Raw genomic sequence first — 25,887 nt, forward strand, 5'->3', positions numbered from 1 at the left:
CCCAGCGCTCTCATCAACTACTACAGACTCTTCCTAAAGTCAGTCCTACAAGTAACAAACTGCGAGCCTTTCTGTACCTTCCCCCAATGTCACACGGACACTTAAATTTCTTAAGTTACTAATGTACTAATGGGGAAGAGGAAGAAAGTTTTTTGTGCTAATGGATCAATAATAAAAGAATGCAAAAACTAACTTCTAGGGCCCAAAACCAATACAACAGACAGATTTGTCGATGATGAAAGGAAAATTATGTACTTTTATATATCAGATCTTCCAGTAAATCAGTAGATAACTTTAATTAGATGACTTTAAATCTCTTCTTTTAGAGTTAAAAATCCCCACAAAAATAACAGAAGAAACAAAATCCCTAAGAACTCTGTGCTAATGAATGCTGTGACCTGTGTATTACTGACATCGGAAAATGATAATATATGAGCAAGAAAATTAGTAGTACCACCATTTACCTACAAAATCAGAAATGGAAAGGTAGGACAACTCAGAATGTAGATTCATAGGAGTATCTGTGAGTAAGCACTTTGATTATCCTACTGTGCTCAATATTTTCCCAATGTTTGTGGAAAACAGTACTTGCCTTTTCACACATTCCTGATTTTTGTATCTCCAATACAAATAACTTGGCTTAAACAGTCTCCTGAGGCCTTCCTTCTACCACTTCTGCAGCAGTGTGGTCAGAAAGGCAGTCTCTAGGGTGCCACAGTAGTTGTAGTCTTGGTCAGCTAGCTCACATGGACCTGGACGTCTAGATACTGGCTGCAATTCATATACGACAGTCATTGGACTCCCTTTCCTGTGATAACCACTCAAATGGATTTTCACAGGGTCTGGTAACTTTCTCAAACTTTAGTGGGAACTGCATATTCTCCTGAGGACAAGTCTCTTCTAATTAAATAAAGCATGTTCATTGTAATGAATGAACTGCAATTTCATATTTTAACTAAATATTTCTGTTTGACCCCCTAGCAATACCATACCTTTGGTTCCCAGGATCCATTGTTCTTGAGTTACTGTTTCTAGAAAAGGAAATAATGCAATCCATTTATTAGAATTCAGATATTAAAATGGAACTTCTTATCTAATAAGGATGACCTTTATGTTTTCTCTCTTTACTGAAATCGTATGTAAAAATTAACTGCCACGATTTTTAATAGAGCTTACCATCCACATACAGAAGAAATAAAACTTGCGTGTGGCTGTACTGCTGGGTGAAAAGGCTATATAAACATTTCATTTGTTTTTGCCTTTACTGATTTTTAGTTTTACTCATTCATAACAAGTACTGACAGGTAAACTGCACTTACAAATCAACAGAATTTTGGGGTGCACCAAAAAAGCATTCATTTTATAAGAAATTTCACTTTAGGACTGCAAGAATACTCACTTACACATACAAGATTTCTGTACCCTTGTGAATATTCCATTTCAGTTTTTTAGACACTGATGATAATTATATCACCTTCATGCTCTTTTGTCATTTTTTAAAAAGAATGACATGTACCTATGCACTTCTTTCGAGACAAAATCTGAAAACTTATTAACATAATTCACTTCAAAATAAATGTAAATAAAAAATAAAATTAGGTAGGAGCTTTGAATGGCATAAAGCAAATAATTACCATCCTTTATAAACATCAAAAAACGTTTGTCAACACGAAAAAGTTGGCCTGACATTTTGCTATTTGTAAGACTGCTTGTGTTTTTCAATTTCTTATTGTAATTAATACTTACTGATATTAAATTGAGGGAAAGCAGATGCTTAATTCTATTAAATAATGCTCAAGGTAAACGACTTGGAAACTTCTCAGTGTCTTACTTTTACAACAGTCCAACCTAAGGTCCAACACATAGAATCTCTTTAGGTCAGTGAACCACAAAGTCAATGCCAATGACTACCATATTAGAATCACTTAGGGAGCTTGTTGAAAAACTCACCTCAAACCTATAGAATCAGTGCATTTCAAACAAACACCTGAGGTGACTCTTATAGACACTGAAGTTTAAGAACCATTGCTCTAGACAATACAAATTCTATCATTTCAGGCTCAGTGCCTTAGATAACACTGGAATGCTGCACTTTGTTTTTGAGTGGCAATGTTTATCACCACCTAGTGGTAAAGTCTCATTTCTATTCTCTGTCCATTAATATTGAGTAGGTTGAGAACAAATTTCTGAGAAAGCTACAATTTTAGAGTAATAATTTCCTTAGTATTTTGCATTAACTTTTTATCAAGGGTGGGATAAAAAGGTTAAAAAAAAACTAAACTTGTAGGGCTTCCCTGGTGGCGCAGTGGTTGAGAGTCCACCTGCCAATGCAGGGGACACGGGTTCGTGCCCTGGTCCGGGAAGATCCCACGTGCCGCAGAGCGGCTGGGCCCGTAAGCCATGGCTGCTGAGCCTGCACGTCCGGAGCCTGTGCTCCGCAACGGGAGAGGCCACAACAGAAAAAAAACAACTTGTAAATAAAACTGCACCATATCATATGAATAAAAAAGTCTATATTTCAGAAGGATCTTTCCTAAAATCTACTCCTTGTAACACTAGTGCCTCTAAAAACATACTTATTTCACAGTGCAAACTATGGTCCTCTTTTAGAGATATAGGGATGGGGTACATTAGCATATTAAAGGCCCCGGAAGCTTCATGGTCAAAAAACCTGTGAACTAATAAATAACTGAACATTTCCTAAATATACTGGACCATGAAAATTTCTTTCCTAAAGAATACGTATTGACTTCTCTCAAGAGAACACTATTTCAAGGAACATAGTTTGGGACATGGTGCTCTAGAAGAGCAAATCTGATAGCTGCTTTCAGCATCTGTGATCTACCGTAAAAGACCTGACAATAAATTTACAAGCAAGTTTGATTGGGCTTTATTTTAAATGTTAGTTATTATGCGAACCACTTATTTGAAAGAGAATTTTATTGATCTGTATTGCTTAGCATTTTCTTTTAAGTAAAAAAAACCCATAACTAATAAAACCCCCACTATGTTGGCAATTTTATTAACTGACGTATGCATGGTATCGAAATATCTATACATTATATTCATATACCAAAAGTGCATTTGAGAAGTAAACATTTAGGTGAAGACATAAGCACTAGATTATTAAATGCTATTTCTTAGGTTCTAGAATTTCCTCATTTTAAGAAAAATGTGAGATTCCGGCTTTTAAAGTTTTAGGGATAAACTGCAAGCAAGAGACAGGAAAGCAGGAATAAGGCTAAACGATTAAGATTAAATGCAACACTGAAGCCAAAGTAACCATTATTTACTGAGGCATGCAATTGGGAGAGAAAACACAAGAGAAACTCACACTGTAAAAGCCAAGAACTGTTTTGTAGACAGAGTATATACATGTATACGTGTTTTTTTCAGAATTTATATGAAGGACTCAAGGAAATAAACATAGACGAGGCACTTCACTGAAACCACGACGGTTTGCTGCAACTGGCTACCTGAACTTAAATGCAGAATAGAAAATTTGGGGTCATTTAATCTGCACTAGAAAATCAGTGGATGGCAGGAGGGTATATGACAGCTACCATGTGAAATAGCTAACTTCAACAGGGTCCAGTGAAAAACTTTAACAAGTAAAATAGCAGGGAATCAGGTTTTGTGTCAATTATGGGGATTAACCGAAGATGTAATGGACTTAGGCAGGCAGTAGGGAGCTTCCCATTTTTACATATTTAGATTAACCACCTGGCAGGAATATTTTCGGGGGAATTCAAGCATTACTTGAGTGTTAGAGCCAGATAACCTACAAGGCACAATTTAATTCCAATCTGTGAAAATGGAACTATGTGTGCAGTAAATGAGTTTGGGATGAATAAATCTATTGGTAATTAATCCTCAACTCTCCTCAGTTAAGTTTTTCATTTCTAAAGACCCATTTGCTTCCTTTTTAAAATATGGCCTTTGGCTCACAGAAAGATACTTGGTTCAATTCTTGTTCAGTAAGTCTTGCCTGGGAAGATAAGACAGGATATTTTCTTATCTAAATTTATTAAAATTACTGATTCAAAAAAAAAAAGGATTTTAATTTTTCAGCAATGTCCAAGTATGAAATATGCTATTATGCTCAGTGAATTTAATCTTTTCACTATTTTTAATTTAACTCAGGATGTGAAAGGCATAATGCGGAGGTAATTAAGTGATGTTTTAACAACTGCATGCCATTTAATGTCTATTTTTTTTAAGGTGCCAAGCTCTTGACTTAGATATACCTTTTCTGATACATATCATTCACCTCAAGAGCAGATAAAAATTTTTTTCTTGGATTTTCAAAATACAAGCAGAGTAGGCTCCTCATTTTTAATCTTTTATGAAATGACTATTCTTCCTATCATAGCCTGTACTGAAAATTGCTTATATATCATATTTTTGGAGTGGCCATTATGTTCTGTACTTATAAAGGGAAAATGTCCACCTACCAAAGCCATTGATATTTATTTAAACATATTATCAGTGATAACTTAAATTTTTTTTCCCTTAGCACCACTGCTCTAAAATCTTGAAAGGGACTTCCCTGGAGGCATAGTGGTTAAGAATCTGCCTGACAATGCAGGGAACATGGGTACGAGCCCTGGTCTGGGAAGGTCCTACATGCCGTGGAGCAACTAAGCCCGTGCACCACAACTACTGAGCCTGCGCTCTAGAGCCCACGAGCCACAACTACTGAGCCCACGTGCCACAACTACTGAAGCCCGCACCTAGCGCCCCTGCTCCACAACAAGAGAAGCCACCACAATGAGAAGCCTGCACACTGCAATGAAGAGTAGCCTCTGCTCGCCGCAACTAGAGAAAGCCCGCTTGCAGCAGCGAAGATCCACAGCAGCCAAAAATTAAAAAAAAAAAAAATCTTGAAAGATCTGTACAAGATTACCAACAAACTGTTGTATCTTGGTATAAAAAAATCATTTCTAATGATATGTCTTTGGGCTCTTGCTTTAGAGTAAGTGTAAGGAGCCAATCTATATGTGTAGGTTGAGTAGCAATTATATTTTATTGAATCTAAGATGCAACTGATTGAAAACAGCATCTTTATGTTCCACTAAGAAAGAAAAAAAGAGGTTGTCGATTACAGTAATGGATATCAAAATATTTCCAATGTCAGAAGTGTAAAAATGTGCATCTCAAAATCAATGAAATATGTCATTTAGTCAAATTCTTAACACTGACTTTCAAGTTTTTTCATTTCTGATCTTTTACATAAATAAGGCATGATTTAGTTAAGCAAAGAAAACTTTATTTCTGCCACACATAACAACATATTGCTCTAAGAAACAACTACTATATTAGTTTTAGCATTAACGTGTGGTTTAAAAATACATGTCAACAATCCCTGCTCCCCAAGACAAAACAATGCTGTGCAGAGACTATCAGGTATATGAAAAAAAAAAGCTGTCAACTGTCCACAAGGAGTGCGTCCAGTCACATTTTCAGTCAGTCAGCTGAGGATTATGTCATTAGTCTTTGTTCTGTAGAAAGAACACAACACAAGTATGAAAATCATCACCTGAAAGGAAATAGCTGTTGTATATAGTATACCTAAAAATGTTAGGAGTTATTCCTTTATTTCGTATACCCAATGTTACCTGCTTACTTAATCATAGATGCCTCCAAATAAGCAAAACTAAACTTACTCAGAAGGATGATGCAAGCGGGTACTGAATTTCTGGAGGGAAAATGTTGTAAATTAATACAAAAATCATGCATGTGAAGATGACAGCTTTGGGTTTTATCCCTACACACCAGGCTGATGAGTGGGCGTTCGTAACTGTCTTCTTAACCATGAGTCCAACTAGAGCATGTATGCTGAAATATTTTGTACTTTTGGGTAGCTAAACTCAACTAACCATAATTGTTCAATCATAATTGAGGGACAAGGATAAAATTCAGAGGGATTTTCCTCAAAACAATATGTCAAGATAGAAAACATAGGAAGTGAAAAAAGTGACAGTTGTACAAACCGTTTTATGTGATTAAAAAAGAAGGAAATGGACCTATAAAAAAACACACACACAAAAATCAGGATGCTCTAAAATACTAAAATTTCTGTTTTCCTCAAATAGAAGAAGAAACATATTTTGCACATCAGATCCACCTCAAAATAGAACTCAGCTATTTTCAAAGTGATATTCTTAGACCAGTTTCTTCTCCTATTTCCTAGTCATGGCTCAGTTAATCCTAGGCTTATTCCTCAGAGACAAAAGGAACTAGCCTTCATGAGTAGTGTTCGTGTTCTCTTAAAATTAAAGTAACAAATGAAAAAGTGGCCCCCATCTCCCCTAAAATCTTCAACGGTTACAATCATGTAAAACTTAGAAAAGTCTTTCATACTATCTTATTGAACCTTAAAATAATATATTATTTAACGTACCAACAAAAGAGGTGAATCTCATTATGAAGTCCATGGGAAATGGGGATTCGAAGCAAAAATAAAAAAAGCCGTGCTGCAACTAGAAGACATTCAAAACCAATATAGCTCATTATGTCCTACCATTTTCAACTAATCTGACCCTACTTTACCTTTGCCCTGAATATGTATAACAGCTCAATAAAGGGACAAAGGAGAGATTTATATTTCATGACTAGCCATGCTGAAGAATATGCACTTCCTCTAATGTAGGGAATTGGATGAATGCATATCACTTAAACGTGATATTATAAAGCTTCATTCTCACACACTTGCTGGCTAGAAGGTAGTTTTGTATCATTAATCTTAGTTTCTTATTGTTTTGATGAGATGACATAAAGGTTTCACTGAAGTCACCAATGCACGAGTTTAGCTCATACTTTCAAAGCATATTAAAATTTTATTTTATAAGGAATTTTGCTGACTCATTTTCTTTCAATAACCCTATGGAAAAACTCGGCCTCAGAAAGGTGAAAAGATCTGCCAAATCATAGTTAAGTGTCAGAGCTGGAACTCCAACTCAGATCTTCTGATTTTAAGTCTAATATTCTCTATACTATATAAATAATTATTTTAAAAAAGGCTCAATCACAGGAGTAATTTATATATTTTCCCCATACTAAGAAGTTAGTATTATTGTCCTTTTTTAAGGACAAAGATTCTTTGAGTAAGAGTAAGAATTGTTATCTATATTTTGAAAGACTCACAGACATGAGTAAGCAGTTTTGTATGCTATTTTAGAAGACAGCTTGTGTAAAGAGAATTCAGTTCTTAATGTTTTATTTGCAAACACAAAAAACTGCTTTGTTATAAGAAAGACTTGTTAATTCTTTTTCACTGGCAAATTTAATATTTCTGAATTGTATGAAGTAACAGGAGTGGATTTTGTAATTAAATAAAACATTTCTAAATTGAGATTATTCATAATGGGCCCAAAAGGCACTTCCTATTGACAACTGCCTTCTGTAAGGAGGAACTAATCACTTGACTTGCTCTATCAGAGGAAAGGTCATCAGCAGTTAGAATTCAGACAATTCATTTTGATACTTCCTAGTTCTCATAATTGGTCAGAAAGAAAACCTGGTGAAAAGAAAATTGCTTTCAAGTAAGTAACTTCAAACTGACTCTAAAGTACTTGCCAACTGCTATTATTTGACCAGCAGTGGACTTGGGAAGCTGGTGTGTGTGTGGGAATGGGGAAGCTCTCAGCTTCCCCTGAAACTCAGGATTCATTTCCAGAATGAAAAAGTGAAAGAATCGAACATTTCTAACTTTCAATAATGTTTCTCCAAACCGTGGAGATGTGAGCTGTCCTAGAAATAGAAATTTAGGTTTGATTTCTTAAAACTAAAAGAAAAAGGAATTCATAAGGCTGTATGTAGCATTATTTATAAGTGACAAGAGTTTCTGGAAATTGTCAAGGTTATTTTTGAAAATACATATATGCACATGAGAGTATTTTCTGAACGTGCAGTTTTAATGTGCAAACTCACAAATATGAGTCCAGAAAAACACCAACGTTTAGGTTCAAAAGGTTCAAAAAGATGCATTACAATTGACCCTTGAACAATGTGGGGGTTAGGGGTGGCTACCCTCCACACAGTTGAAAATCTGAGGATCACTTATCATGGGTCCTCCATACACGCAGATACTCCTTACCCACGGTTCTGCATCCACAGATTCAATCAACCTCGGACCCAACCAACCTCAGATCATGTGGTACTGTAGTATTTACTACTGAAAAACATCCACATGTCCACAGTGGACCCATGCAGCTCAAACTTGGGCTGTTCAAGGGTTAACTGTATTTGGTATTGCTTTTTAGGCATTTCACTAGTGAATGTCAAGACATTCTTTATAAAGACTGTCATAAATTACCTCAATTCATAACTCAAAACATTAACTGTTCAAGTTAAAAATCTTTAGAAGTATTCCAATTTTAAAGTTTATGTAACCATATAGTAAAGTCCAATTCTTAATAGCAAAGACCTTCACACACACACAGACACACACACAAATACCATTTAATTTTCTAAACTGAAATCTGATTTTATTTTATAGGATAGACATTCTCCCAGTCAACATCAAAAACATTTTTTAAGTTTAAAAAGTTCAAGTTTAGGGCTTCCCTGGTGGCGCAGTGGTTGAGAGTCTGCCTGCCAATGCAGGGGACATGGGTTTGTGCCCCGGTCCGGGAAGATCCCACATGCCGCGGAGCGGCTGGGCCCGTGAGCCATGGCCGCTGAGCCTGCGCGTCCAGAGCCTGTGCTCCGCAACGGGAGAGGCCACAAAAGTGAGAGGCCCCCAAACCCCAAAAAAAAAAAAAAAAAAAAAAAGTTCAAGTTTAAAAAATATACTGTAAAATTATCAGCACAGTGCTTTTAAGCCACAGTGCTTTTAACCAACAACTTGTAAATCCTTAAAAAGAAACTCTATACATATTCCTTTCGTTACACTATTTAGCCAATGTGTTTTAGAATTTAGATTAAAAAGAGCATACCTCAAGAATCAGTAAGTTCTTTGTCGTTTGTTAGATTCTTCTCTTGGGGAGTCTGCCAGCATAACTTTAAGTCTGACTCCATTCAGGATCTTTCCATGTAAAGTAGTAATGGCATCATTAGCACTTACTCTATCTGCATACTTGGCATACCCCACATTTTTTCCTGACACAAGGTAAACTTCGATCAGGTTACCAAAACGACTGAAACAAAGTAAAAAAAAAAGATCAACTGAAATTGATAAGTAAAGATGCTCAGGTCTAAAAGTTGGGGTCCATTCTGGACTCCTTTTTTCACTCCTTTTCCCACATCCAATCTCTAATAATGTCAATCTTCCTTCTTAAACATTTCCTCTATCAGTCAATTTCTCCTCATTATCACTCAGATCTCTTTCCTCATTCTGACCATCATTATCTTTTTCTTAGTTTACTCTAATACCTTCTTCACTAGTTTACCTGCCCCCTGGGTTTATCCTTCTCCAATCTATTCTCTATCCTGTCTTCTGAGTGATCTTTCTAAAACACAAATATGATCATTTCCTCCCTAAAAGTCCCTTCAGCTGCTCTTCATGCCGCCAGGGTAAGGACAAGCTCTCTAATATAGCTTGTGGGCCTTTCTTGACTTGGGTCCTTGTCCTCTGCAGCTTCATCTTCCCTCAGTCTCTCAAATCCCATATTCCAACAACCTCCTTCCACGTTCTCTCCGGCAGGCATAACCCCCCACACGCCCAGCTTTCTTCCCTGGTTAAATTATTTGTATCCTCCAGGCCTCCACTATACCTTGCTTCTTTCAATAAGTCTTCTCTGAGTTTCTAAGGCAGGTGCCCCTCCTATGTATTTCACAGACTGAATACTCCTTTTCACCATACAACCTCTCTAGGTTGTAATTTCCTATTCACTTATCTGTCTCCTACATGTGATCAGTTCTAAGAGGACAAGAACTATTACATCTTGTTTACGTAATATAATGTTTGTTTACACAATGTCTCTGGCACTTAGCACAGTGACTGCCTGGTACAGAGGAGAGGTTAAAAAAATAAACGAAATAAATTGGTTAAATAAAAATCAAAATACTTGAACCACATCACTGATATTTTGTGAAGTTCTTTAACAAGTTTCTATCTATCTTTTAAATAAATTCGCTAACATTGTAAGGAAAATAGGAAAAAGACCAAAAAGAAAAAGTTACGGTTAAAGAAGTTACATTAAAAACAAACAAGTCTTCCCCCTTTTTACACTTATTTTATATACGTACGTACATACACACACACACACACACACACACACACACACACTCTTCCCTACAATCAAGTAATTGTTTACTCAATGTAGTTATATAATCTTTAAGGGTCCAATAGAGTGCTGACAAAATAGAAGATGCTTAATAAGCACTGTTCAGCTGAATTCTAGAGGACAGGTCTATACAGATGTATCTTCTATTAAGAAACAAATGATTTGTTCATTCTATGTATGCAACTTTTCAAAACAATACTCCATGTTTTATGTCTTCAAAACAAAATAAAAGGAAATTCTGTGTGGAGACTTATGACATGTAAGTAACAAAGAAGAGAAGGAAATAATTATATATTTTAAAAGGTGATATAAATAAGAACTTTTTTAAACCACAGAACGAATCATCTGTACCTGAAAGGTACCGCACACAGGAAGCTTCAAGAGTGCAAGGCTGCTTAAATGACTGGTTTAAATAAATTATATTATCTAAAAATGTAACTCTGTGGAATTGAAATCTTACCAGAATATATCCTCTAGTACATCTAAAGGTAAAGGATGTGGATTAAACACGATAAAAAGTCTTTCTTTCACCGGAGTTTCAGGAGGGGCTTTTTTTTTGCATGACGGAAGTACAACATCTGTCTGGATTTGAGGCAGCTGTGATCCAGAACTTCCTCCAAATTGCTGTTGAATAATTAGGTTCAAAACAAAAAAAAAGAAAAACTGCACTTTAGGGATTTTTAAGTCAAGAGCTAAAGAGATGTGTATCATGGCACCTATGTGGTCTTTTACTATATCTCTGAAAATTTTCTTACACAGGTAATAAACAAAGGCCACATTTATTTTATACTGCTGTGAAGGTTAAATTCTTACCTACTTACCAGAAATTGCTGCTGACTTGGGTTATTCCACACCATTGACGCAAGCTGTGCAGCTACCATCTGCGTTGCCATTTTTCTAAGGAGACTGGAGATAAGAACTGGTAATACACAGAAAACTAGAAATATTCAGTCTCTAAACAGTAACTTATTTTGTGTGACTTCCTCACCTGAGAGGTCAATTCTATTTTTATTCTCCAAGTCATATCACGTATATCCAAAGCTTGGCTTTAGGCTAGCTCCTGGAATGGTACTTACTCTGATGCATTACTCCCATCATCAATGAAGGAAACACCTATCCGATTCCCAGGAGGATACTGAAATCCATGTAACTTGTATTTTGCATAAATAGCAGATGCTACATTAAAATACTGAACCACTCCATGACCTAAAACAAAGCAGAGAATATACGGGAATTAGAAAAAAAGCAGATTCAGTATCTAAAGTTTGTGTTGCCGTAAGAATGAAACAATAGAGGAAAACACTAATATCACACAATTAGTAAATATATAATCAAATGTGTCAGAAACCAAAGTTCTGTTATACATGTGTTCAATACCTGTGTTCCTATGAAGCAAAGTATAAACCAGATGTTGGTAAAAATATGAACATGATATTTTTTTAAAAAATGGTATCATTAGCTTAAGTTCTGTCCAATGAATTTAATTTTAAGATCTTGGCTTTTCTTATATGACAGAGATACAGCTAAAAGCCAACCAGTTTTTCTTAAAATTTTCATTCTTTGAAATATACTTTGAAATTCTAAAATTTTCCCTATCATAGTAAGAAATTAAATGAGAAGTGATATATGAAAAGAATATATAGTCATCTTGACTAGCTGAAGTGGTAGACAGAGAAAAAGTGATACATGTAGTAAAACCAAAAAGCAGGGGAACAGAGGGTTTCAGATCAAAAGTCACATATTTCACATTCCTTTGAAGACCTTTTAGCTAAGGGGATAGATTTCAATTCAGGAAGGTGATGCTACGGGGGGGGGGAAAATTTTATACAGGAGCCCTTACATGGCAAGCCCAGGAGCTTGTAACACAACCAAAAGGTTTTCACAATACATTTATACTATAACTCACTTTGGGAATAACAATGTTTTAATTTAATGTTCCTCTCTAAATCTAAGCATCTCAACATTTTAATGAAATTGAAACTCAGGAGCAAATGAACATATAAAACTAATTCAAAAAAAAAATTCAAAAAAAAAATCAAAAAAAAAAAAACTAATTCAAATAGGATTCTAACTATATAATACCTCTATTAATAAAAAGGTGTTCCAATGATACACATATTTATCAGACACATCCAACCAGAGAAACAATAGAGAAGGTAAAGGAACAAATACATTTCAAAGTACCAGATAAAAAGGAAAGAAAATACAAAACAAATAGAATTACATATGAATATAATAACAGATATGCCAAAACCCACAAAATGTGCACCTTAGAGTCACAACAAAGAATGACAGCAGGGACTTCCTTAGTGGCCCAGTGGGTAAAGCTCTGAGCTCCCAATGCAGGGGGCCCGGGTTCGATCCCTGGTCTGGGAACCAGATCCTGCATGCATGCCACAGCTAAGAGTCTGCATGCCACAACTAAGAAGTCCACAAGCTGCAACTAAAAAGGATCCTGCATGCCGCAATTAAAAAAGATCCCACATGCTGCAACAAAGACCCTGCATGGGGCTTCCCTGGTGGCGCAGTGGTTGAGAGTCCGCCTGCCGATGCAGGGGACACAGGTTCGTGCCCCGGTCTGGGAACATCCCACATGCCGCGGAGCGGCTGGGCCCGTGAGCCATGGCCACTGAGCCTGCGCGTCCGGAGCCTGTGCTCCGCAACGGGAGAGGCCACAACAGTGAGAGGCCTGCGTACTGCAAAAAAAAAAAAAAAAAAAAAAAAAAAAAGATACTGCATGCCACAACTAAGACCCAGAGGCAGGCAAAATAAAAATAAATAAATTAATAGTAAAAAAAAAAAAGACTGATAGCATAAGACTGGGTTAAAGTTGGAGATGGTACAAAGTAGGTCAATGACTTTTTAGTAGGTCCTGCTAAAAGACCAGTGCTGGGTAGAGTAATATTGATTATGTGGGAGTGTCTGTATGAAGGGTGTGGACACTCTAGGTCAGTCAGTCTATATAATCTGACTCATCTATTTCCCCTCAACATCCATAAAAAGACACCCTAAAATGACTAAATCAAGTATATCTATAGTACTGGAAGAGATGCCAAGTATGATTTCTCTATACCACCCCTCACCTCCAATTCTTTAAAAACCAACAAACTGAGTGCCTATTATGTGCCAGGACTTGCAGTAGATATCTTATATATATTATTTCTAATTCTTATCTAACCCTGGCATAGAAGGTACTAATAATCCCATTTTACAGATGAGGAAAGAGAGACTAGATAGAATAAGCAATTTGCTAAGGTCTTACAACTATGTGTCATTGTTGGGATTTGCACCTGAGTTGGCTGCAAAATGGAATGCCAACCTTTTCCCATTACACCACTAGGGCATTTTAAAAAAGCCTTAAAAAAATCAAAAGGCTTACAAGAATACAAAGGTGGATTAACCTAACACTAGATAATAGGTTTAATCAATGAACCAGTTACCAAGTTCAAATGGCTGACATTAGAGTCTTGCTTCTACTAAGAGTGGGGAGAAGCAGAGAGAGAAGTAGGGCAATTAAAATGCTTGAAATGGGAAAAATGCTTGAAAAGGGAAGGAGCTCCATTTTGAGGTATAAAGTTTAAGAAAAAGAGACTTAGGGAAGAGGAGAGAACTTTAAGGGTTTTATCACTTTGCCTAGCATTAATGAGAAGTACAGAAAGAGACCCTATTCTAAAGTATTTTTGTTGTACAACTGGAAACAGAGAATGCTCTATTTTATGGGCGTTAAAACAGTTTTAAAAAAATAAATGACTATAAAGTAGATGTATTCCCAGGGATTTGTTTATTGAGGTATCACTATATTTGAAAGTTTAAGGTAGAGAAAAAAGAAACAAAAAACTGTCATACAAACAGTATCTGACATAAAAAGTGCCATTGGAACAAACGAACTTATTTACAAAACAGGAGTAGAGTCACAGATGTAGAAAACAAACTTATGGTTACCAGGGGGAAAAGGTGGGGGGGAGAGATAAATTGGGAGATTGGGATTGACATATATACACTACTATCCATAAAAAAGATAACTGATAAGGACCTACTGTATAGCACAGGGAACTGTACTCAATACTCTGTAACAACGTATATGGGAAAAGAATCTAGGAAAGAGTGGATATATGTATATATATAACTGATTCATTTTACTGTACAGCAGAGAGTAACACAACATTGTAAATCAACTATACTCCAATAAAAATTAAAAAGAAAAAGTGCCACTGGAGGAAAGCCAGTTTAACAAAACACAGTATATTAAAAAATAATACAGACATTATTTTTACCATAATTAGAATACGGATCTCGTTGAACTTCACAGTATTCCAACCCTGGTACTATATCAAAAATGCTGAAAAGCTGCTCTTCAGTGAAAGGAACTCTTGATACAACTGACAGGCGTTTGGAGATGGATTCCTGGCCTCTGTTGTCATTCTTGTCAAAACTTGAAAATTCAGATTGTTGTTCTCCAACAATATAAAAAAAAAAGCAAATCTTTAAATTTCTATACATTCAGAGATTCATTTAACATTTTAGATACTAGAAAATAAAATGAAGTGTCATTAAGTCCTCTGCATTGAACAAAGGCACTGTCTTTTGTAATATGCTCTTGGTCATCAGCACTATCAGGAGAGACAAGGACAAGAAAACAGACAACTCTCCCCATTTCCCTGCCTTGATGCAGAAATATAAGCAGAACTGTGTAGTGTAATTTCACAGGAATACGTTTACTATGCAAAACTGCAAAATATGGCAAGTGTTTCACCTAAAGGGAAGTTTATGCCAAATAACATTTACAGGTCTTACTTTCATCACTCATTTTCCCCCTTTTCTAACTTCTACTTTTGTCATTCCTCTCCTTTCTCTAGCCCTAATTTTAAAGCAGCAGTAACTTAGGGATAAAATTTTAGGATTCATACTGAGGGGATAACTGTATTATGTCTTTCATATTTCTTGGTCAGCTGCCTACAAGCAGCAGCTCACCGCCCCCCCCCAAAATGGCAGTGTAACACTGCCACTGACAGTGACACAGTGTAACACTTAGATAATCCATAACTAACCACAAAAACTATAATTGGAAATAAGTTAAACAAAATAAGCATTAAATAATGACATTAGGTGTCGTGACCAACTTCTTGAAAGAAAAAAAGCCCTATAAATTCTTTTATTCACTACGTGAACTTCAGACTGCTGATAAAAGAGTATTAAAAAAAAACCCTCCAAATCAGATTGCATACACTACTTATGCCATTAAAGTAAAGATAGCCCACTTACCAAATGGAAACATATTCACTCTAGGTTCATGTCCCAAAGTCTCCTGCCTCATATTACTATAATAATCTTGTTCTGAGGATTCAGATGCTTTATTTTTAGGTTCAGCCAAGATTGCCCTAAAACCTGAAAAAGAGAATCCATAAATTTCAAACTTTATAGCAAATTTAACACACCTACAAATATACTTGATTGCTAGTGCTTGACTTAGTTTTATAATTGTATAAAACAAAATCTACACAAACAACCATCTCCACCAGACCTACTTCTTCGCTTTTTGAAAGATGGCAAGGACTAAATGAGAAACAGCAAGAATCCCAAATTATGGGTCAATGTAGATATGAAAGATCAGCAATTCTATTCTATCCTTTCCAGTCTCCCTCTACGACAGATGACATCATCATTCATTCTCTCAGGCTTTCCAACATCAAAATCCAATAGTGCTTCTTCACACCCAACTGTCATCAAGATTCTTCCTTTGAAATATACTTAGATGTTATCTTTCACTCCAACTTCCCTGCCTCTGTTTTAAAATTAGATTCTCGTCAATTAATTACAACCCTTCAACTGATCGCTTTGCCTCTGGATCAAGAGTTTTAACTAGGAGTCCAACGATGAGTTTCAAAAGGTGGGAAGGTTCATGAACCCTCTGAAACTTTAAACATAATGCTTATTCATATGTGCACATGGGCATATTTCAAGGGAGAAGGTTCACAGCTTTCATCATATTATTCAGTGGTTCCAAAAAGGATAAAATGAGCCTCTTTGAATTCTTCCTCTGGAAATCCACTCGTGATACTGTGGTTAGATCAACTGTGCTGAAACAGTTTTTGTTATTTTTCTGCTTTTAAAACAATCTACAAGGGATTTTCTAATGTGAACTAAGCTTGAACTCTTCATCACCTCCCGTGTACGGTTCCAATGTACCTAGATTACTCTGTCCCTGTTTCTCAACAGGAATACCAAGCTTTATTCAGATTGTTGCCTTCATGCTATTAAGCAAAGACGTTTATTTCTAGCTCTGTGTCTTTACTAACATTGCTCTCATCTTCTGCCCCGCCTATTCTACACCAGTTGCAAATCCTACCTCCAGATGTATTCCCATGCTCATTTGGTGCACTTGTTTTTCACCATTGATAGGCTATATCACATAGTTCTGAACATTTTCTCATTTGGCAAATTTTTATTGAGTCTACTATAAATGGCAGTATCTTTGCTAGAGATCTCAATGAATCTTAATTGAGTACTACTCAACTGAGTACACTACTATATCGAGTACTACTAACAGCAGTACTAGGTACTTGGGGTGACAGCAACAGATAAATAAGACATAGAGCTTTAAAAAATCTATTATTCCTTAACTATTTTTTGCCTATTAGATCTCGGCTACCCAATATAGCTGTCAATTCCTTAAATGCCAGCGTTGCTATATATTCCATTTGTATCCCTCTACTTATATTGGTGAGTATACCATAGGTACTCAGTTAATGTTGGTTGATTGAGAAATTTAGAGGGATCTGAGAGAAAATTTTGGTGTATACCTTAGGGTTATCTAAGAGTTCTACTGATTAACAATAATCATTTTCAGTATGTATCTATTTTTATAATATCCTGAAACCCACTAATTGAATTATTCTACATCTCATTTCTAAGGGTCAATATAACTAGAAGTATGACAACAAAGAATATTTTCCTTGGCCTCTTTAGAATTCTTATTCTTCAGAATGTACACCAGCAACAGCAGAAGATCTGAATAATGTCACTCTACCTTGAAATTAACCCAATGTGTATTTACTTCACAATGCTAGCAAACCTTAAAAATCCTATCATTATTTATATGTTTATTAGTATACCTAATTCTATTTAGGGTTTAGGTCAAATATAAACAAATATTACAGAATACTTGAATTTCTTTAAAATATAAAGAATAAATACTAAAAAAAAACCCAACCTGAAAGGGTAGGTCAATTTTTTAATACTTAAAATTCTAAATAATTTAATAAACCCCAAAAACCTGTAGAAATAATAACCAAAGTAGGACAACAGCATTTTCACTGAGTTAATGCAGTTGCTCATATTTTTTAAGATAGTACCTCAATGAAAGCCTAATCACAGCCCCCAAATTATTTTCATCCTAGGACTATATATATTTTTAACTCCCATTGCTGAGATTAAATTAGCAGGTATGGCTATTAGCACAAACCAGTATTAGATTATAGTCAGAATAATTCGAATTTTTTCAAATGTCTATTACAATGATAAATGAACACATCCTTACTTCGATCACAGTTTTCTATTGCTTGGGCAGCCTGTGATGGTTTTAAGTATCGAACATAGCCCAAGCCTTTACTTTCTCCAGTTACTTTATTCTTAATAATGCTGCAATACTCGATATCTCCATACACCTATGAGAGTTAAAAGAAATGATCTTAGAGGAGTCAAAATTAATAACTGAACAGATTTCAGAACTAACTTAAAATTTACTTGTTCTTCTTGCTTACAAAAAAAGAAATCAGAATTTATAGCTACTTTTAATAATGGAATAAAAATGTCACAAACTAATGAGGCACTAGAAAAATAACCATAATGATGATAAAACCAAATAATAACATAACCAAAATAAAGATACTTTTTATTTACTGAGCATTTGCTTTACATATATCACTTTATTGTTATAACAGCCCTTCAAGGATATATATATAGCATACTGCTTATTTCACAGACCAGGAAGCTGGGCCTTAGAGAAATCAAACAACTTGCCAAAGTCATGGAGGGAGAGCAAAAATTTGTACATGGTCTGGAAAGCTCCAAAGTCTTGCTCAGTGTTGGTTAAGAGCAGAGGCTCTGGAATTGAACCTTCTTTATTTTAATCTTGGTTCAGCCACTTATTAACTGGGCAGTTGCCTATCTCCTTAGCTGTTAAATGGGGCTAATAGCTGTACCTACCTCATAGGGTTGTTTTAAGGGTTAAAAGAGCAAGTACACCTAAAGTGCATATAGAGGGTCTGGGACATAGTCAGCACTCAGTAAATATTAGCTATAATTATTTATCTGCCTTCTAACATGAACATAAATGATTGTGTAGACTTTTGAAGGAGTGCCTCTTGAAGTACATTTTTAAAATACATTGGTTCACGCAGAAAGTTAATACTCCATGTGAGAAATATGTGGTAAATGTTTACTTTTAATGTTGGAAGAAATACGGGATATAAATTCTTACTGTTTATTATTAATTTTATAAAATTTTCATGTAACCGTTAGTAACTTAACTACTATATATGTATTTAAAAATGCCACATTTGTTCACTCAGAGAAAGATAAAAGTTTATAAGTATATAAGGTAAAAACTTTATTCTTACTATTGGAGGAAGTATGGAATATATATATATTTGGTATTTGTTATTTTTGAAGTATTTTATTCAATCCTCGGTTGGGGTAGGATAGAGGAAGTTTGAAAATTACTTTTTACTACTTGTTTTCTTTCTTGCTTGTTGTCCACATGATTCAGTACTGGGAAGATTAGTAGAAAAAGAATAAAAAATTACAACTCAAGACAATTTAAAAATTGCTTTTTAATAGTTTTTGTGAAAGTGTGTCACTGCTTATAAAAGTCAATGGCTAAAAAGAAATTTTAAATTGTCTCCAAATTTCATTGACTACAATCTAGCTATAGTTCAGAGTTGTAGGTAGTTTTTTTTTTTTTTCTTTAAATATAATTCCTTCAGAGGTCTAATTTTAAAACAAAAACTATAGAAGATAAGTCTTTCTGTGAATAAGTTCATCAACATGCCACAGACTTGTAACAAATGTGAGATAATACAGTTCACACACTCAGGCTTGCCTGCCCCACCTCTCCATGAGAGGCAATAGAGAGGAGTGCTAAGAGGGTGCTTTGAAAATTTCAAGACCAAGAGCAGGCTCTGGATTCAGACACCCTGGGCATAAATCTTGGCTCCATCACCTACTAGGTATGAGACCTTACTTAAAACTCTGAGCTTTATACTTCATTTTCCTGAATCTGTATTTTCATTAAATGGGGGGAAAAACACCATCATCAATATTTTCCAGGTTTTATATATTTTTAAAAAGTTAACTTATTTTAGTTTTAATATTTAATAACTAGATTGAAATAGATGACTTAAAAATAGTTATTTAATTCTCCACCACCAATCTAATGATCTAACTCAAACAAAACAAGATTTAGTAATTGTACAACCAATGTAAGACTGTAAGTTATCAAGAACCCTAGCTGATTAGAAAATGTTAAGTACCTTAAATTTTTCCCGTAGATCTTCTTCTGTGTAGGACTTTGGTATCATAACAAATATTCTTGTAAGTTCTTCATCTTCAACATCTCGGTGACTTCCAGATGATCTGGACTGAGCAATGAAAACCTAAGAAACAAACAAAACCCAAAGAATAATGCGGAAATATCAGTCAACTGCTTTCCTACTCCTTAAGAATACTTACTTCATTATTAGTATGGGATTCATGTTAGGTTAAATGCAATGTAATAGCGTCTTATCAAAAAACATTTTGCTAAAGCAATCTTTATTGCAATGACTTTTTATGAGATAACACTGATCTTTGCACTTTTTTCCGAATTCTTTTTTCCTTTGTATTTTCTTTACCAAGAGCAACAGTCAGTGCACTGAAAGAGAGCAACAGTCAGTGCACTGAAAGAGAATGTGTACTCTGCGCTTGTTGGGTAGTGTTCAATAAATGTCAATTATATAGTTGATTAATAGTGTTATTAACATGTCATATCCTTACTGATTTTGTCTACTTTTTCTGTCAGAGACTAAGAGGAGTGTAAAAATCTGAATATGAATTTCTCTCTCCTTTTAGTTCTATTAATAATGCTTCATGTATTTTGAAGCTCTATTATTGGTTACATGAACATCTGGAATTGTTATGTACTTTTTGATTGATATTTTTATTTTTAGGAAATTATTCTCTGTTAATACCCTTCCTGTTGAAGAGCATTTTGTCTGATATCACACCAGCTTTTTCTATCCTTTTACTTTCAACCTCTTTGTATCTTTATACTTAAAAGTGCATCTCTTGCAAACAGCATTTAGTTTGGCCTTTTAAAAAAAAATCCTGACAATCCCTGCTTTTTAATAGGAGTGTTTAGCCAATTTATGTTTAATTTAATATTGATACAGTTGGGTTTAAGTCTAGATGGTCGTATTTTTGTTTGCTTTCTAATATTAATCCTTAAAAAAGGTAACATGACCATATTCTGGATCATCTCAGTTACCACCTGAATGACTTATGTGAGCAAGAAAATGCACAGAATGGACTGAGGCTCTGTTTTTCTATTAGTAATTTAGTTTTATTGAAATATTATCTGTGACATTAGATTATTACCTGGAATTTAATTTGCTTTGTGGTATTGCTTTAATTTAATTCATAAAATTGCTTTGGTTTTATATTATTACAGAGGAATGTAAAATCTTTAACTATGATTGTGGATTTGTTTCTAGAGCTACAAGCATAAGAATTTTAATGGCTACTCTTATTTTTTATAACTTGTAGAAATGTAATAAAAATAATGTAAATCACCAGACAGGGCCCTTGAGTATTTTTTTCCTTTCTTCTTCTTCTTTGTCTTTAAAGGGGGGCTGTATACCATTCAGTGTGAGAAAACCTGAACCTATGGAATTCCAGAGGAGAAGGGAGCAACTAAAAGGACAAAGAATTTATAGAGCCATGGGATTTTAGAAATATTGAAAAATAGGGTCATTATGTTTGCTTGGAAAACAGGTGTCACAGAGGTGTAGAACCTTGCTTACAAGATACAGCTGGAGATACACCCCTAGATAGCATCTACTTCCAGTTATTCCTTTGATAAACTTATACCACATGCCAAGCACTGTATAAGGTATTAGTAGTAGAGTATTAAGTAACACAGAAATGGCCCACTAGAAAGTTAGTCCAGTGCATGTATCAGTAATGGATGGTCAATAGGGAAATACAAATAGGGAACCTTTAAGTACAGGAAGACACTAGGAGAAAAAAAGAGTTTCAAGTAAGATTTGTGATTGGAGGTGCCATCAGATCACAAATTTTTAAATTTTAGAAGATTGAAGCATTTCAAGTTTCTGATAAAGATGACAATATCTAAGTAGAAAATATGTATAATAATCAACCACCTACTGGATGATTTCTCCTGAGACTTTATGTTCACAGACTATGGCTCTAAATTCTTGCAAAGCTAAGAACTAAGATTTTTCTCTTGTTTTCTAGGTTTACCCTTTTCCTCAAGATAATGTAGCTGATCACTCACAGAATGAGTCTCATTTGGACAACCTTTTCTGGCTGTAGGCCTGGTATTAAAATTTTCTTATTTGTCTTGTAGGGCCTTTGGAACTTTGCAAAAGCAAAGTACATGAGAAACACTGAAGGTGAATTAATTTAACTGGAAATACTGAAAAACAAAACAAAAAACCCCACTACATTCCAGCAGAAGACAGCCCAAGTTGAAGCTGCTGAAGAATGAATTTAGACTGTCTAGCTAAGGCACTAGTGCAACAACCCTCTGGCTGAAACTGAGTGGACAAAAATGTGAAAAACAAAACTTAAGCTTTAATTATCTTTGGGAATCATTTAATTTCTCTGTGGTGAAAAGGGGGGGATACATTTTAGTGCTGGAACTTTTACTTCTCTTGTAGGAATTTAATGAAGGCAAGGGGGGGCCTATAGGTTTCAAATTTGGGGCATTTTGGGGAGTTTCCGAGAAGATCTCTGTGATTATACTATATTCAAAGTAAAAAAATCCTCCCTGCTAAGATCATAATTGGAAGGAGATGAAAATTATCAACCTAGTGCAGGAGTCAACAAACTTCAGCTTCCTGTTTTTCTACAGCCCATGATCTAAGAATTGCTTTTACATTTTTAGAGGGTTGTTAAAAAACAAAAAGAATGTGTGACAGACTGTGTATGACTCACAAAGCCTAAAATATTTACTGACCCTTTACAGACAAAGTTTGCCACCCCCGATCTAGTATATACTGTGGCCTTACACTTAATTTCATTGATGATCTGTCCTGACTCAGAGGGTCTGGGAGGTGGGAGGAGAGGGAATGTCTATTGTCTAATGTGTTGTTGGTGTATTCCTAGGCTCCTCTCTTTTTTGCAAGAAAGGCCTACAGAGACTGCTACTATGGACAAAGAAGATGTACTGAGGGTTCACCTTGTACTGGCTCTGTGCTAAAAGGAAAGATTAAGTCAAATACCCTCAAAATCACCCTTCCTGCCCTGTGTCAGTATATTAATTTTACAGACAAGTGTGGAAACTTAATATAAATACCACCATTGTTAATTAAGAGTATTCAAAGAGGCATTTAATATTAATACAATTACACTGCCATCACAATGATTTGGCTCTTTTTTTTTTTTTAAATTATATACATGCAGGGCTTCCCTGGTGGTGCAGTGGTTGAGAATCCGCCTGCCAATGCAGGGGACACGGGTTCGAGCCCTGGTCTGGGAAGATCCCACATGCCGCGGAGCAACTAGGCCCGTGCGCCACAACTACTGAGCCTGCGCGTCTGGAGCCTGTGCTCCGCAACAAGAGAGGCCGCGACAGTGAGAGGCCCGCGCACCGCGATGGAGTGGCCCCGCTCGCCGCACCTAGAGAAAACCCTCGCACGGAAACGAAGACCCAACACAGCCAAAAATAAATAAATAAATAAATAAATATATAAATTATATACATACATACTTTGGTACTGGGAAAATGGCTAACAAGGGAGAGCCACAGTTACATGTACTTTTATCAAGTCTTTAAGCACCTTACCTACCTGAGGAAAAGCAAAGTTACTTGTTTTTATACACGGTAAACCGCGAGGTCTGAGGAGGATCAGAGAAGTCCTCAAAGTAGGTCAGGGTCGGAGCTGGGCGGTGGATTAGCGACGGCGGGGGCGCGGGGCTGTCCGGGCACCGCAGCTCTGCAGCCGGAGTAGCCGCAGACGCCTGGTCCGACCCGGGAGCGGACGTTCTCTCTGCATCCCCCATCCCCCCGCACCCCAGTGCAGCCCTGCCGGCAGGGGGTCCGCAAGAACACTCTCTGCAACGCCGTCCTCCCCTCCCCGACCCCGACCCCGGAATGCCAGGTGCTGCCCAGTCCGCCCCCGCGAGCGGATGTACCACCCCTACCGCAGCCTGACACCGACCCCGGGGGCACCCCGACCCGGCCCCCGCACCTTGATGGGCTTGGTGTCGCTGGGGCTGAGGCACTGGCCGTGCATCTCCTCCATGGCCCTGCAGGCCTGCGAGCTGCGGGCAAACTTGACGAATGCAATGCCCTTGGACTCTTTGGTGTGCTTGTCCCGCACCACCCAGATGTCTTGGATCTCTCCGAAGGGCGAGAAGCGCTCCCTCAGCACCGACTCGGGCGTGTACTTGCTGATCACCAAGAAGATGCGGCTGTTGGGCGGCTCGTCCAGGCTGTCCACGCCCGGGCGGAAGCCTCCGCCGCTCGCACAGCTCCCAGCTTCGTCCATGGTGCTCCACTCCGGCGCGGGAGCCAGGCCCGCACCCCTTTACTCCTCCTCGCTCCCGCCGTGCCCGCCACTGCAGCAGCTGCCCACCCAGTCGCAGCCAGCCTCGCGTCCGCTTCCGGAAGACGGAAGGGTCTAGGGCCCGGCGCAGGCCAGCCACGCAGGGTGCCGGCTTTGGGGTCGGGGAGCTGCTGCGCCCCCTAGCGGCCCGGGGGAGCCTGACGCAGTCTACGGCGCCAATCCCGCGGAGCCAAGGCCCACGCACCAGGTGTGTGGTCCTGGTTCCCTGTTGCTATAAGTGTCTGGTGCGCGGGCTTTCCCGTCGCTGGCTCTGCCCCACTCCCAAAGCCCATGGTGTCTTCCCCCAACCTTGCCACCTTGGTCGTAAGCTCACTAGAACAGCTCTATAGGACTGAGTTAAAACGTTCAGCCTTAGAGCTGATCATCCAACTCCAGCCTCATTGTTGAGAAAACTGAGATGAGGAATTGGGGCCCATGGAGTAGCAAAAGGTAATAGAAAAACAAACAACAGAGCCCAAACCAGAAACAACTCCATCTTCTGATCTACTCAACTCCCAGAAGCAACCGTGGGAGGTTTAAGGGCAGAAAGAATGCAGCGCACAGCTGTGGAACTAGGAGAAATCCTAAGGTGCAAGCAAAGTGGGAAATCTGTACTGACTTCTAAGGCTTGTTGTTAATGGGCCTTGAGGAGAGGTCAGCATAAAACTGGCAGAAATCCAGAAACAAGGCAGTGGCACTGGAATGAAGTGAAAGGAACAAACCAGAAAATGGTTCAGGAGCAGAGCTTCTTAAATGTTCAAGTCCAGGGTTACTATGAATGAAAATAGGTAAATACTGTTCATTGGGTGCCAACCATAAGCCAGGCTCTGTGCAAGGAGATAGACATACAATGCAGAAATGGAAGGACATGACGCCTGCCCTAAGAGAGCTTTTTTTCTATTGTGGAAGTCTTACATGAAAATATATAATGCAAAGTAATATCAGATTGTGTTAAATGCTTTTGTCACTGAATTGTGTGAGCTTGGACAAATTACCTCATGCTTCCAACTTCAGTTTCCTCAACTGTAAAGTAGAAATAATATTACCTACTAAATAGCATAGTTGTCAAGCTTAACTAATTCATCCATTCTATTAAGCCAGAAATGTTTTTGACTGTCTACTATGTGTTGGGAACTGTGCAATACCCAAGTGATAGGTCTTAAACAAAATGATCACTCTCCTTGCCTCATGAAGTTAATAGATTGGGCTTGTCTAGTTAGGATTATTTGAGATACTATATATGGAGCTAATAGCTTAGTGATCAAATAAGATAATATGCGTACAATGCACGATGGAGATTTTCTTATTCCATTTCACTATGGTGTCCACTCCCCCACTCTTGATATTGTATAGTTGTATGATGGCAACCGAAAGTTAGGGATTCTGGGTTCCCAATCAGGCTTTAGCACAAAATTGTGACAATTTCTCCTTGTATTACGGTCCACATCTGTAAAATGAGGGCTCTGTTTACCCTGGAGCTTAGCAAGTTAAGGAAGTATCTTATCTTAACTTTCCACTTCTCTTTATCTTACCCAGACCAATCAAAGTGAATGAAAACAATGTGGTAATGTAATAATTTTATTGATGTGATGAAAGTGTGGATTCTAGCAATACTATTTTCCACCAGTGCCATCTAGTGGAAAATGTATAATTTTCTTAAACTGCACTTACTGGGAAATTTCTATTAGTAGAACAAGATTACCGATTGGTATCCTGAAAATTTTAGAGCAGTTAATTTTATTTTAGAAGGGATAAAAGATTGGATGAAACAAAACCAGAATCAGAAATATTGGGTAATGCTGAGAAAGCAAAATTTCTTTACCATTTAATCA

At 37.0% G+C, this 25,887-nt stretch overlaps 1 protein-coding gene across 1 annotated transcript; it reads right to left on the reverse strand.

Annotated features, from left to right (window-relative positions):
* Window positions 1-5,247: 5,247 nt before the first annotated feature.
* On the reverse strand, window positions 5,248-24,103 carry RBM45 (RNA binding motif protein 45). Its single transcript, XM_029225694.1, has 10 exons — window positions 23,699-24,103; window positions 19,760-19,882; window positions 17,767-17,893; window positions 15,492-15,614; window positions 14,504-14,683; window positions 11,306-11,435; window positions 11,051-11,135; window positions 10,690-10,853; window positions 8,940-9,140; window positions 5,248-5,501 (listed from the first exon to the last, which is right to left on the reverse strand). The coding sequence occupies exons 1-9, from the start codon at window positions 23,996-23,998 to the stop codon at window positions 8,948-8,950; spliced, it is 1,425 nt and encodes a 474-aa protein (XP_029081527.1). The 5' UTR covers window positions 23,999-24,103; the 3' UTR covers window positions 5,248-5,501; window positions 8,940-8,947.
* Window positions 24,104-25,887: the final 1,784 nt, after the last annotated feature.

The sequence above is a fragment of the Monodon monoceros genome, unplaced genomic scaffold (genome assembly GCF_005190385.1).
Source record: "Monodon monoceros isolate NGI ecotype Baffin Bay Population unplaced genomic scaffold, NGI_Narwhal_1 Super_Scaffold_16, whole genome shotgun sequence".
Lineage (NCBI taxonomy): Eukaryota > Metazoa > Chordata > Mammalia > Artiodactyla > Monodontidae > Monodon > Monodon monoceros.

Bases quoted from the DNA above. Each gene is read 5' to 3' on its own strand.
- RBM45 (XM_029225694.1), bottom strand. From the start codon at position 23,998: ATGGACGAAGCTGGGAGCTGTGCGAGCGGCGGAGGCTTCCGCCCGGGC. The intron at 11,136-11,305 runs GTAAGTACCATT...TCTTATCTCCAG, and splicing joins GATGGGAGTAATGCATCAGA to TCTCCTTAGAAAAATGGCAA. The intron at 9,141-10,689 runs GTAAGATTTCAA...ACTTTGTTTCAG, and splicing joins GTACTAGAGGATATATTCTG to TCGTTTTGGTAACCTGATCG.